The sequence below is a fragment of the Serinus canaria genome, chromosome 3 (genome assembly GCF_022539315.1).
Source record: "Serinus canaria isolate serCan28SL12 chromosome 3, serCan2020, whole genome shotgun sequence".
NCBI lineage: Eukaryota > Metazoa > Chordata > Aves > Passeriformes > Fringillidae > Serinus > Serinus canaria.
Genome location: NC_066316.1, coordinates 24,487,889 through 24,500,958, shown reverse-complemented (window position 1 = coordinate 24,500,958; position 13,070 = coordinate 24,487,889). Strand labels below are relative to the sequence as shown.

Genomic DNA, 13,070 nt, shown 5'->3' with positions numbered 1-13,070 from the left:
CCATCTATGTGTCTTCACTGTAAAAAAAGATATTGGATTACGTTGTGGTGTTTATATGCTGACTGGGAATACATACTGCAAGGAGAGCACAATTTTCATGCTTGAGATAAAGCATGTTCATCAAAGATGAGTATTCCAAAGCATACCTATCTATTGAAACAGTAAAGTATGCTTAACAGCAGCAAATTTTGATCCACAATAAGGTGCTCCCATAAAAAGTATAATAAAGTTTATGATCTTTATGCAGAACACAGAGATGAACATAGAAGTTGTATTGTGGTTGTGCATCATTCTCAAGTGTAAAACCAGAGAATAAAATTTGGGTAGGAAGTTACCAAAACTCCCAAAATTTAAAGCAAGTCCTAAAATCAAATATGGCCTTTTATATGAGCAATAAAAATCATAGTAAGACCAGTGAAATACTGGAAGCTATGAGAAAAAATACATTTATAACAAGAAGGAATCTGATATTTTTAGCATATTTTTCAAACATAGCAAAAGCAGAAAGTGTGCTGGTGTCTGTAGCAATAGATTATGAAGGTGTGAGGAAAATACACAAGAAAGATAAAGGCATAGCAGAAAAGCCAAATGCATTCCTTGTATGACTGCTCATGGTAGAAGCACTTAAAGAAGCTCACTTCCAAAATACTTTTACAAGGAAAGTATGAGAACTGTGTCACATTGAAGCATCCATAGGAAATACTTCAAAACAAACTGGGTAATCAGTAGAACCAAGTTACCAGGACCAGGTGGAATTCACCCAAACTGCTGAGTGTTTAATGAATGCTTTAATGTTCTTGGTTGAAGAGAACCAAACCAGGGCAAATCCAGTAACATTCTCCAGTGAGTAGGTCTGCAGAGTGGCAGAAGGTTGCATTATTAATATAGAGGCACATGGTTAAATTTGGAAACCTCCAGGGAGCCAACAAAGACCTTGGAAGGAAAGCCAGCTGAGCGTGTTCCCGTGACCGGTGTCACAGCGTGTCCTTGCAGCAGGAAGGACGATGGCACCAGGACTGATGAGCACACACAGCCAGCAGGGCAGGGGAGGGAGGTCACCTCTCCTCTCAGTGCACAGCAAACACAGCCAGAACCCCTGGCTAGCACTGGGGTCCCCAGCAGGGAAGAGATACAGGCACAAGGAGCAGGGCCAGTGATGGACTGGGTGTTTGAGTGCAGCACATCCAGGGCCTGGGGGAACTGCTCTGGGCAGCCTGGAGAGGGGAAGGACAAGGGGACACCTGGCTGCTGGCACCTGCAGCCTCCCAGCACGGAGACGCTGAGCCAGACCCTTCTCAGATGAGCACAGCACACTGCTCCTGTCTGGAGCAGCCAGGCTGGGAGACAAGAGATTTGTTGGATACAAGGATAAGATGATTTCCTCTGAAGCTGATCAAACCCTGGAGCAGGTGCCCAGAGAAGTCATGCAGTCTCCATCCGTGGAAATACAAAAGGCTCATCTGGCCTAAACGTGAACCTTCTCAAAGAGGTGGGATTAGAGACCTCCAGGGTCCCTTCCTACTTACATGTCCTCTAAACCAGTAAGTGCCAGTCTCATAAGCCTGCCAGGATCCTCTGAGGGGACCATGACCTGACAGCATGCAGCTGATCTGGCACCCAATTTGGCACTTCAGAGAGCTTTTACCAAACTGTGTCACCAAAGACCTCTGGTGGCCAGCTGTTAGAGGGTGAAAGAGGCTTTTTCAGGAATTAAAACCTTATTAAAATTAATTGTCTATGTAATCCCCAAATCACCTGTGCAGTTCAACATATAAAAGGGCAGCAAAAGAGGTGAGTGGAGAGCAAAAATTTCCTGATAAGAAATTTCTAAGCATAATCAAAGCTCTAACTGATAGCAAAAGACAGGAGCAGCATCAAGCAGTGCATGTGAATGAATTCTGAAGGGGTAAAATCACCAAAATATATAGATATAATGATAGCTCCTACACCATCACAAAGCAGAAGAGTATTCATGCACTCAGCATCAACAGCTTTCTAAAAATATCTAGACAATACTAAAAAGAAACCAAAATCAGAATGTTAGAAAACATGATGATAGGAAAATAAAAAACATGACTTTCTAAAATGATGGGAAATCTGTATCTTGAAGTGCACATAATATGGGGCACCATAACCCTACAGAGGATACAGCACAACCAGAAAAATTCTAGGAAATAACATTACAAACCCGAGTGTTGAACACATTTTTTATGAGGCTTTAAAGCTGCCAAGCATGACGACTGGTATGGGCATTACAGTGTTGAATGAAATCAGTAATGCCAAGAAGATGATAACAAATGAGGCTGTGCTTCTAGATATGAAAGTATTTTCTAATTATTTCCTTTTTTAAAAAAAACTAGATTTGTAGGTCTCTTAAGCTTAGAGAGACTCTTATTAGCAAGTTATTTCTCTTTGACATTCCATCATATTTCTGTGAAAATGCAGATCATCTAATGAATGTACTGTATTCCCTGAATTGTATTCTTACAAACTTTGGAAAAAAAATAATATGCTCTGTCAATTATTTTGCTAGCTATTAAAATTGTATTCAAAGATAACAACAGAGAAAATATTTTCATCCTAGATACAACTAAAAGCTCCTCCATAGCTATCAAAATCAAGCATGCAAACATAGTTTGTGAACCAATACCCATAAATGTTACTCAATTCAGATGAATGGGTAGCTTTATGTCAGTAAAATACAAACTTTATGCTTACAAAATCAGTAACATTTTGCATATTCTAGTGTTTTCACTTGTCTTTGTTGCACCAAACTAGATCACTAGCAAGTACTATGTACCATATTTGTTAATAAATCTGAGGATTTAAATGTATAACAAATTTTCATCATATCAGTAAACTCATTTCCAGATAACTATACATACATTATACAGATAATATATTACCATGCACTGAAAACATTTTGACAATCATGTCCACACAGACAGCATGTAGTTATCCAGATCTAAATTACTATAATTAATACATATAGTTATAGTGATAAAGCTACATCCAAGCAATGAAATAAAAGAAAAAAAACAAACCTAAAAAGTCTCCCTGTGCTGCAGCAATAATGTTTGCAGACACATGGCTCCCTGCCAGGCATTTATCAACCTGCCTGTAGCTGCAAACAGATCCAGCCTCGTCAGTGACTGCTGAGAAGAATGCTCACTTTGCTGCTCTCTCTAATTAAGAGACCTTCCCCAGACAGGATGGTCTTCCTTAACTTTCTTTAAAAAAACCATGCAATATATTCAAACTAAAAAGGAGGTAGTGCATGAGATTTAGACCACAACAATTTCATCTTCCCAAAGCAGTTCACCAATTCTAATTATTCCTGGGAAAACCATCAGACAAGTTTATTGTCACCAACCACAGTGAGTCTATTAAGTTCAGACAGAACTAAGTTTGAGCTTTCCATGATGGGCTGTGCTCCTAGCAGGAGGTGCTGTGCCTTCTCAACCTCCTGGTGGCCATCCTGAGATTGAGCTGGGATGTAAATGCATCCTCTCCACTACCTCCTGCTGGCATCTGAGCAGGGGTCATGCTACAGGCTTCATTAATGAGGAAAATCTAATTCTCTGCACTATCTGAAGGAATAAAGAACACAGAACAGGACCTTGTTTTCTGCCAGAGAATATAATGGGCTGAGGGAGAGGATGTGGGTAGATTTCAAGAAGAGAAAATCTGTCAAAACTTGGTTTTCAGCTAAAAGATGCTTGGGCCTTAGGTTATCATTCCCAGAAACTTCCATCCTCCTCCAAGACACGAGAACCACCTGCAGATGCATTCAGGTACACAGGTGGAATGCAAAAACCAATTTATTTTATGACTGAGCTGTGACACTCTTGTTCAGACAGTCTTTCTCAGATCTGGGAATCAGCTTCATTTACAACCTGGCACTTCAACAAATTGCACAAGACTAAGCAGGCATAAAACCTGGTATGCAGCTGGGATTAGTGCCCCACCAATCCTCTGTCTTCAGATTTTATGGTTTCTGAGTGTTGTTATGGTGCCTAATGCAATATAGTTGGGAAATGCAGTTACATTTTCAATAACTGGTTTGGCACACACAGAGTCAGGTGAGTCTGACAAAGCATCTAAGTAGCCATTACAGTTAAGTTTCAGCAAACCAACATGGAAAACAAATTCCAAATCAGTTCTTGGGCATTGCAACCATCTCATGCCATATCACATCACAGGTGACCTGGTACTCTGGCCAGGTTATTAGTTAAGCATGACTGTAATATTTCTAACACCAACACAGATATCCATTCAATACTGTAATTACTCAGTGGATTCAGCATAGGAAATCATTACTGCTAATTAAGGATCTTGTTTGAAACTTCAAAATTCAAAAAAAAAATCAAGATAACCTTAGAAAAGGAATCAGAACATTCACAGAAAAAGAGAGGCTATTTAGTGATAATATTAAAATCTACAGGTCACCAGATGATAGTACAGACAAAAAATTGGAAAACATTTTTTTCTTTCTTTTTTTGCCTTTCCTAGAGCAAGAACATGACAATGGCAATGCAGGTAAGAGCACTGTAATGATTCCACAGAAAGAGATTGCCAGAAACACAATATGGATTGTGGATATGTGTGTGTATAAGAAGAAATGTGACTTAAATTAGTTGAGGTATAATTAAGTTTCCACTGTTTAGAACATTATTTTAATGCTGCATTCAAAAACCATTAACAATTGTAACTTTTTTTTCTTCAACTTATGTTAGGTCTAATCAGGAAGCAACAGAATTCAAAGAGACAAAATCACAAGGTGCAAAATTTGCTTAAGCAAAAGGAATCATGAAAGACAGACACTGCAGGGAAAGAAAAAAAAAAAAAGTCTTTCTACTCTTGCTGTTAATCTGATGTAGAACTCTTTCACTCAAAGCAAAGAAAAAACACTCCCAGCACTGCCAGTTGAAGCAAGAATGACTACTTCCTGCTGAAAAGCTCAACTTTTCACTCCTCTCTTTAAAGGTTATACACATGTTCTAGTATAACAACAGTTGGATGAATTTTTTCTTCTGTTTTTCTTCTCCTTAAACAAAAGTTTCATCTTTTGAATATTTTTCACTGCACTGAGTGAGAAAAAACACAGATAGGGATATAAAGATATGAGGTTCAAGTGAACTTCTGAATTTTCCTCCATGATTCAGCAAAAACATAAATTTAAAGTTAGAATACCTTTCTCTCAGAAAGTAACCTTTATTTTGGATTGAGGATTAAAAATATAATCTCAATCCATCTTTAGACATACTTCTTCCATGAAGAACAACTCATTTTATTCTCACAGCTGACACATGGTTTCCTGAAATCTGAAAGTTTTTTCTGACTTGCATAGATTTAAAAGAAGAAAGAAAATGGCCAAAAGAACTAAAAAATTAGACAAGGATAATGAACAGAAATATTCAGCAAATTCTGGAGTTCTGCAGAAGTAGGTGAAAAGTTTACATATGCATAACAGCCGGTCTTGAAGTACATAAAGGGAAAATAATTATTTAAAATCAGATTTGGAGCCTCCATGGAATAAATTTCTTATAAACAGTGCAGACATCATCTGCATCCCAGATAAGTATGCTGGGAAAACATTCAGTGTTAATCTAATGAACATGCTTATAAACCCTACATCTAATGATCTTAAAAGTTCTCTTCAATTCTAATACAATTGACAGTACAATGAACCAGCATGCCTCATCCTGGAATACTAAGCATCTGCTCCAAGAACTGCATCTATGGAAGACTGGGAATCACAGCCAGACAGTGTGAGCAGTAAAACAATGTGCCCAGTGCAGATACAAAAGCTGTTGAAATATTCAGTGACTTTGCAGCAGAATTTACACACATATGCAGGTGAAGAGACTTACTGTTGCTATCTACAAAACTAATAGCCTTTTGTCATACTATTAGAAATTCATCAGGTCTTGATATTTTGGCTATAAAAAGAACAAGCATAAGCAGAATTTTATTTAGAGTTAAAATTTAAAACTGGAACAGTAAAAACCAAAATGATGCAACCATGATGAATAAACGTGGCTATCACCACCATCTGATTGTCACAGTGACTGTAAAGGACTGTACTGTACACCGAGTTTAAATTATTATGAAACCCCAGCTCCTGATCCTTTGACCAATCCCATTGAAAAAAAGTACAACATGTACAGATCTATAGGTTCTGCTCAGCAAAGGACTAAAAAACAACAACAGAAAAGCATATTTCTTTCAGGCTGCCTAGTAGGAAGAATGTATGTTGTGGCACTGATTTTCCCTTCCTGCCCCCCATTTTTGTTAATGTCCATTTTTAAAAGTGAATGAGGTAATAATTTTTTAATTCATTTGAAATGTTCCCACAGTTTAAGATCTGTTCAAGGCAACCGATGCGTCAGTATATGCTGGACAAATGAAAAAAAAAAAAAAAATGAAAAGCAAAAGCGTATAGACAAGAAATGTTTATTGAAAAAGAAAATAAAATTAAAAGACAAAAATGGGTGGGAAGCACAGCACACAGAACTAAGAATTAAAAAAACATCTTACATTCTGCCTTAATGGCAGCACAGTTAATAGGGACAAAGGGACGTCGCGCTGCCTGCCGCAGCCGGAGGGTGTTTTTGCAGACCTGCCGGGCCAGTTTTGTCCAACAGGTGGTGTGCAGGAAGAAAGCCTGGCGCGTTTTCACCGCTGACTTGGGACTGCCCGTGTTGCGCACCGGGGTGCCCTGCGTGGCCTGCCGCGACAGGTGGGTTCGGACGTGCGGCTCCTGCGGGACGGAACACACAGAGGTAACACACACCTGAGTCACAGCATCCTCACATCCCCACAGAAAGGGATTCAGGACACACACAGGAAAAGAGAGACTACTTAGTTATGACATTAAAACCTATAGAGTGCACCAAGAACAGGTCACCAGATGATAGCACAGGAAAAAAAAAAACTACCAAACTTGCTTTTTCTTTTTTGTCTTTACTAGAGCAAGAATATGACAATGATAATGCTGGTAAGAGCATTATAATTATTCTAGAGAAAGAGAAAAAGGATTGAAGAAATGTGACTTAAATTAATTAAGATATAATTAGGTTTTCACTGTTAGAACATTATTTTAATGCTGTGTTCAAAAACCATCAACAATTGTGATTTTTTTTTTCTTCCACCTATGTTAAGATCTAATCAGGAAGCATCAGAATTCAAAGAGACAAAATCACAAGGTCTAAAATTTGCTTAAGCAAAAAAGAACGTAGTGTCTGTGAAAGAAGAAAAGTCTTTCTACTCTTGCTGTTAATCTGATGCAGAATTCATATGTTATTCACATATTCACAGGAATATATGAATAACATGTCTAAGCACTTTACAAAAAACAGGCCTGTGCAGGAAGCCACAGAGCAGACAACTCTATTGAGAACGGATGTATAATGCCATCCTAAATGAGATATTGTATAGCAGATTAAACATTTCAGAGATAACACACCATTTGACAGCCAAAATGACATTTGTACACCAAAAATGCAGGAAGCACATCCTTGTTTATATAAGAAGTAGTCAAATAAAGATATGGCAAGGCCTGAGCATTGTACAGTTCTACTTAACACAGAAAAAGAATTAATAAACTGAGTTTTGCAATAGCAAAGTTGAATACATACATAAAAACCATTCCATTAAATAATCCAATGGCAGCAGTCTTGTGAAAGCACCACGTTTTGTTTTAGAAAAGTTTGCCTACACAATCCTACCTCTGTAGGTTGGCTGGAAGACAGCTTATCTTCATCTGTCTGTGTGGGCATTTTCAGGCCACCATATTTCTTCCAATAAATCCAGCAAGATGCACACAACCTACACTGCATATTGGGAGGGCCCCAAGAATACCATTGGTGAGACTGCGGAGCTAAGGAGGAGAAAGCAGCACAGGTGAACTGGTGCATGCTACATTCACTACAATCAATCCAAAGGCTGTAATAGATGACTATATACAGCCATAACACTTGGCAATAGCAGAGCATTGCATGGATAAATATTTAATATATTTGACACTGAAAGTAAGAACTCAAATTGTTTGTTGCTTCATTTTTTTACAAAAGCGACAGAGAGGTGAACTCCAAATGGAAATTTGGGAAATGTTTCTAAAATGAATTTCAAACCAGGGACTTGGTATTGCTGAGATTTTCTCACAGAGGACTACCAGAAAAAAAAAAAAAAAAAAAAACTAAAAATCCCACTATTTCTAATCTCATCCTGGAAGACTGGCTAATTAAGCTGGATTTTCTATCTCCTCTCATATAACCTCTCTTGAGGGCTGCTATTTCAACAAGTCCAACAAAAATTATCAGAAACACACAAAATAGTAGAAAGAAACAATAGTCTTCTCCATGTTCCCCAACAACAGCAGAGGGGGAAAAACACTCCAAAAATACTCCAAAACCATTCAAAGCAAAAAAAAAAAAACCAAACCTCTAAAACCCTGCAGTTAAAGAAAACCAAAAATAAATTTGAACTTAACTTTGTGAAGTTAAAGGAATAGATCAATGCCACCATATCATACTACTTAAACTTTCTGTGCTTTATGAATTGTTTAAAAATAAATCATAAAGAAATTTGAATACTTTAATTAATATATGAAGGCAGCTCTAACTTTAATGATATTTCTGCCATAAGAGTAATTGCAAATTCTCCTCTGTCACATCCTAACAAAAGTACATACCTTTTTTTTCTAACAGCACACATTAAGATTCACCCAAACTCTTGAGTCATTAAAAAATATATTTACTTACTGTAGCAGCTTTCACAAGCCCGACCTATTACTGTGGCTTGTGCCTGGTAAGAAGCTCCCACGGCTCCGTTGACTGCAGCAGGTTTCCCATTGTTGCTGGATATTTGATTGGGATTTGGTTTATTGCTATAAATAATTTTTTTTGAAGTTGAAAAAAAAAAAGAAAAAAGGTGGTTTTATTAACTGGTTAGTTAACATGAAGATAAATAATCTAATTCTGGAATTCTGATGTGTGCTGAAAACATCTATAAAATCTCTAAACAGCAAGAGTAATTTTTGCACTCCTCTATTATTTTCAGCATTGTCAGACACTTGCTATGTTAAGAGCTGCTTTGACACTCCAATTTGCAGCTTTTACTGTGCTCACACAGTCTAAGCTACTTGGAAAGCTCATAAAAGACCAACTCTCAGGGGTCAAAGCATTAACAAAGGTCTGACACAGCATGGAATTTAAGAAGGTGGTTCTAGTCAAGAGATAAGGTTTACAAGTTGAGGATGGACTTAGACTGAAGTATAACAAGAGGAGCAACAGTGCCTGGAATGCTACAAGGTCTTTGATCCCAGGAAAGGGTCAAACAGCCTCCTGTCTGAAAAAGAACTACACACAGTAATACAAATGTCTTATAACCATGGCAAAACTCACCCATATATCAGGTTGTTCTGTCTCAGTTCTCTTCTAAATTACTTCCTCTCTGAGAAGCTAACTAACTGGTTTTTTGATATTTCTGTTTGGCTTTTTAATATTATTGTACTATATAATTCTCATAATGATTGCAACTTCCAGTACTTCAGTGAAGTAGGACTTTACAGGTCAATTAATTCAGAGAGCATTAATATAACTCCTCACTAGAGTAGGTACCATATTTCCAGAGTTTCAACTTTGTGAGTCTTAATTACCCTCAATACAATGCAAGGCTGGACACATTGATTCCTAAGATAATTATTTGTCATGTTAGGTAGCATAAAATGTATTAAAGTTAAAATGACAATTGAAGAAACCTTTTCTGTATCAAGTCTCTATTTCAAATGCCAATAAGTCTGTCTCCTGCCTTTTCCTTTATCACTGTATCAGCAAGAGACAATTTTACAATTTTCACATATTCTTTATCCTGGGCTCAAGGTACAGGAGAAGAGCTTGAAAGACAATTAAGTCTTCCACATTATGATCTGTTGCTTAGTTACCTTTCAGAAATGCCATGAATTGAAAGGGACTCTCTGGAATTAAGGACAGAACCTTGCAATTACAGGAAATACCTAATGATCAAGTTTAAAAAGGTACTCAGCTCTGAGAATCAATTCTACTCAGATTTCAAATGCAATAAATGAGTCTTGAAGCAGAGCATTTAGCAATCCCATGACCACCACAGATACCAAAGCCTTGAGAAGTCCTACTATGCAACTGTTGACTAGGGATTTCGTCTTGAAATGGAGGCAAAAGACAGGCAGTAAGATAAAAATGCAAAAATCCCACGTTTTGAAACACATTTTATCATCCAATACAGCTGGTCCCTACTGTGAACTTATTGAAAATCCATAATTGTCCACATGGACCAAGGAAATTAAATTGAAAAAGCATAATGTAAAGAACTGAGCATCTTATGGCTTTTCTAAAGCAGCCACTCAGATGAGAAGGTTAGGGAACACTCATACTAGGAGTTTTTAGCTTTTTTTAAATAGTGTGACTTATTAGAGATGGGAGCTTCAAAACTCACTAAATTTATTCTGAGATAAGATTAAAATAAATTTAACAGTCTGCTGCTTTCATTGTTACATCTGTTTAAGAGAGAAAAGCCAGTATGAAATATGGAAATGAAACTCTACTGTATGTAATTTATACAAGCCATCAAAAATCGTTGTGAAGTACTTCCTTTGTTATTGCATTCTTCTGTTATACAAACACTCACAACAATGGGAAGTTCATATATAAGTAAACTGAATATACCCACAGAAAGCTTAGAAAAAAGTGATTTGGAATCCTTTCTCTTGTCATAATATTGAGGAAATTATGAATATGTAGGAGGGATTTTATCTTTTTTCTACAAAACACATGTTAACAGAGGCAGATATAGCATCCAGTTTAAATGTAAAAGAAATACAGATCAAAGACCCCTCAAAAGAAAACAAGATTGCATTAAGAGCACGTGGTCTAAGATAGAAGATCTGGGGCTGTGTGCTACCTTTAATTTAGAACCAGAACACCTCTTGTCTCTAGAAGAAGAACAGATTTTATCAGCCAGATAAAACTGTAATGGGAAATTATCTGATTTTATTTTATGCAACTACATCAACAACTGCTTCTACTTTGAAATATTGCATTTACACAAATATGAAGTGTTGTGCTACAGGGATTTGGAAGAGACTGGTTTGGAAAAGCTGCTTTTTGAATGAATAGGCTCTTCTGTGGCATGTGAATAGACCACAGGTAGCACTTGATCAGCCTCTGTAAAACTTCTTACTCCAGACAAAATATTGCAGGTCAAAAACAAAGATCAGCAAATTAAGAAGGTTTCACTTAAAACAAGAGTTTCTGGCATTTTCGGATTATAGCTCTCCATAGAACAAATCCTGTGAAAGTAACCATTAGAGAGATGACCAGGGAAATGCCATGCATGTAGCTGCATGTTACTGTTTCAATTTTACCTGTCTGTTATTAAAAAATGAATTAGTTGTTATACTCACTAGGTGGGGATGTATACTTGTTTCAATTTACTTTCTGCTTCAGCTGCTTTCAGACGTTTCTAGTTGAAAAATTAACACATTAAAATATTTTATTACATTAAGGTATGACATTTCATAAAACTGCACACAATACATCTTTTAAATTATTTCTATTTGGTGATTTCAGAAGAGCTTTCAAAACAAGGGTAAAAATCTACACAATGAAAATCATGAAAAACAAGCTCCTGATTTTTAGTATTAGTTTGAAATCCTAATATCCTTCCCAGTAAAACTCACTGGCCTCACATATGACAATGAGAGCTTACATAAATCACATCTATATAAACATGTATGACACTGTGGCTACCCCTCATTGCAGAAATAAGTAGAAGCTAAATGAATGAAATTGTGCTCCTCATCAGTCATGTGACAAAACTTCTTGGCTGCTCTGTCCAGACTGAGGCTGAGCTTTTATAACACAGTACTAGGAACAATAAGGTCCACTGAGTCTCAGAAATACCTAAACACTAACTAGCATTAAATGCCATCAACACTGTGGCTCAGGAACAGCACAGTAACAGCACAGCTGTACTACTGTCAAGAGAGTCTGTGAATTTACTAAATCATTACTTTCTTCATCTTTGCAACAAACTCAAACCATTTTGCATTTCTTCAATGTTGAGAAGTTTTAGTAATTGCAATATATTACACAATAACTAAGACAACAGTTTTCTCAGCAGTGGCACAGGAAATACAGAGTTCAGGGGTCCACAGGTTTTCCAAAACATTTGTATGTAAAAGAAGAAGAAAAAGTATTATTTCCCTGCACTTTCTGTACTCAAGACATTACTTCTGTTCACTTGAGAGAAAAAAAGAAAAAGCAAGAGAGAAAAGGATTTGAATCATGGTCAATTTCATTACAGAGGATAAAAAAAGGAGGGGATACATTTATAGCCAAAAATAATAAATCAGTACTACCTGTCTTTATCAGGTGATTAAAATTCAGTCCTTCATTTCACCTGCAATAGCCAATTCTCCTTTCTGCTGTACTCCCATTTTTTGATATCCAACTTTTGCAAGGTTTATAATCCAGGAAAACATTTCCCACCTTGAGAGAACTATCATGAGATGACTGTGCACTGAGAGCCCCTTGCCTGAGCCATGAGGTGAGTTACAGGGTTATTCAGCTTTACTGGCCCAGCAGTCTGGCTAAACCTCCTGGTATAAACTGCTGCTCTTCTCCATTTCATTAAGTTGCCTCTGTGCTGTCCATTTATAAAACTCTCACTTATAAAATTGCATCTTTAAGGAGTAATGTGTAACAAATAGACTTCTAATCACTCCATGCCACCATTAATTAATTCCTGAGCAATGAGAGCTCTTTTCCATTTCTCTCCAAAACAGGTTTGTTTTTTTTTTTTTTCCTTACAGCTTTTTGCTGTTCACAGATGCCCAGTTGTTTGGAGTTACAGAAGTGAATCCCATTGACACTGCTGGTACAGTTGCAATTTTTCCCAATGCTGCTCTACCCTCAGCAGGCCCATAGAAAAATGCAAACAGGTCTGCTCTGCCTGCTTGGGTCAGTTTTTACAAGAGCAAGGAGAAAGAACAGCAGCAGCACCACGCTCCAAGTCTCATAAAGTAGTAG

General features: G+C 37.2%; 1 protein-coding gene across 3 annotated transcripts in view; it reads right to left on the bottom strand.

The window, feature by feature from the left end:
* The window catches only part of MTA3 (metastasis associated 1 family member 3), a 133,522-nt gene that overhangs the window by 44,820 nt on the left and 75,632 nt on the right, over positions 1-13,070 (bottom strand). For all 3 annotated transcript variants that reach the window (XM_030235477.2, XM_030235475.2, XM_030235478.2), the window contains exons 11-14: positions 11,444-11,502; positions 8,766-8,890; positions 7,731-7,882; positions 6,541-6,763 (exon numbers count right to left, since the gene is read on the bottom strand). In XM_030235477.2, the coding sequence (XP_030091337.1) occupies positions 6,541-6,763; positions 7,731-7,882; positions 8,766-8,890; positions 11,444-11,502 (559 nt within the window). The remainder of the gene's footprint in view (positions 1-6,540; positions 6,764-7,730; positions 7,883-8,765; positions 8,891-11,443; positions 11,503-13,070) is intronic.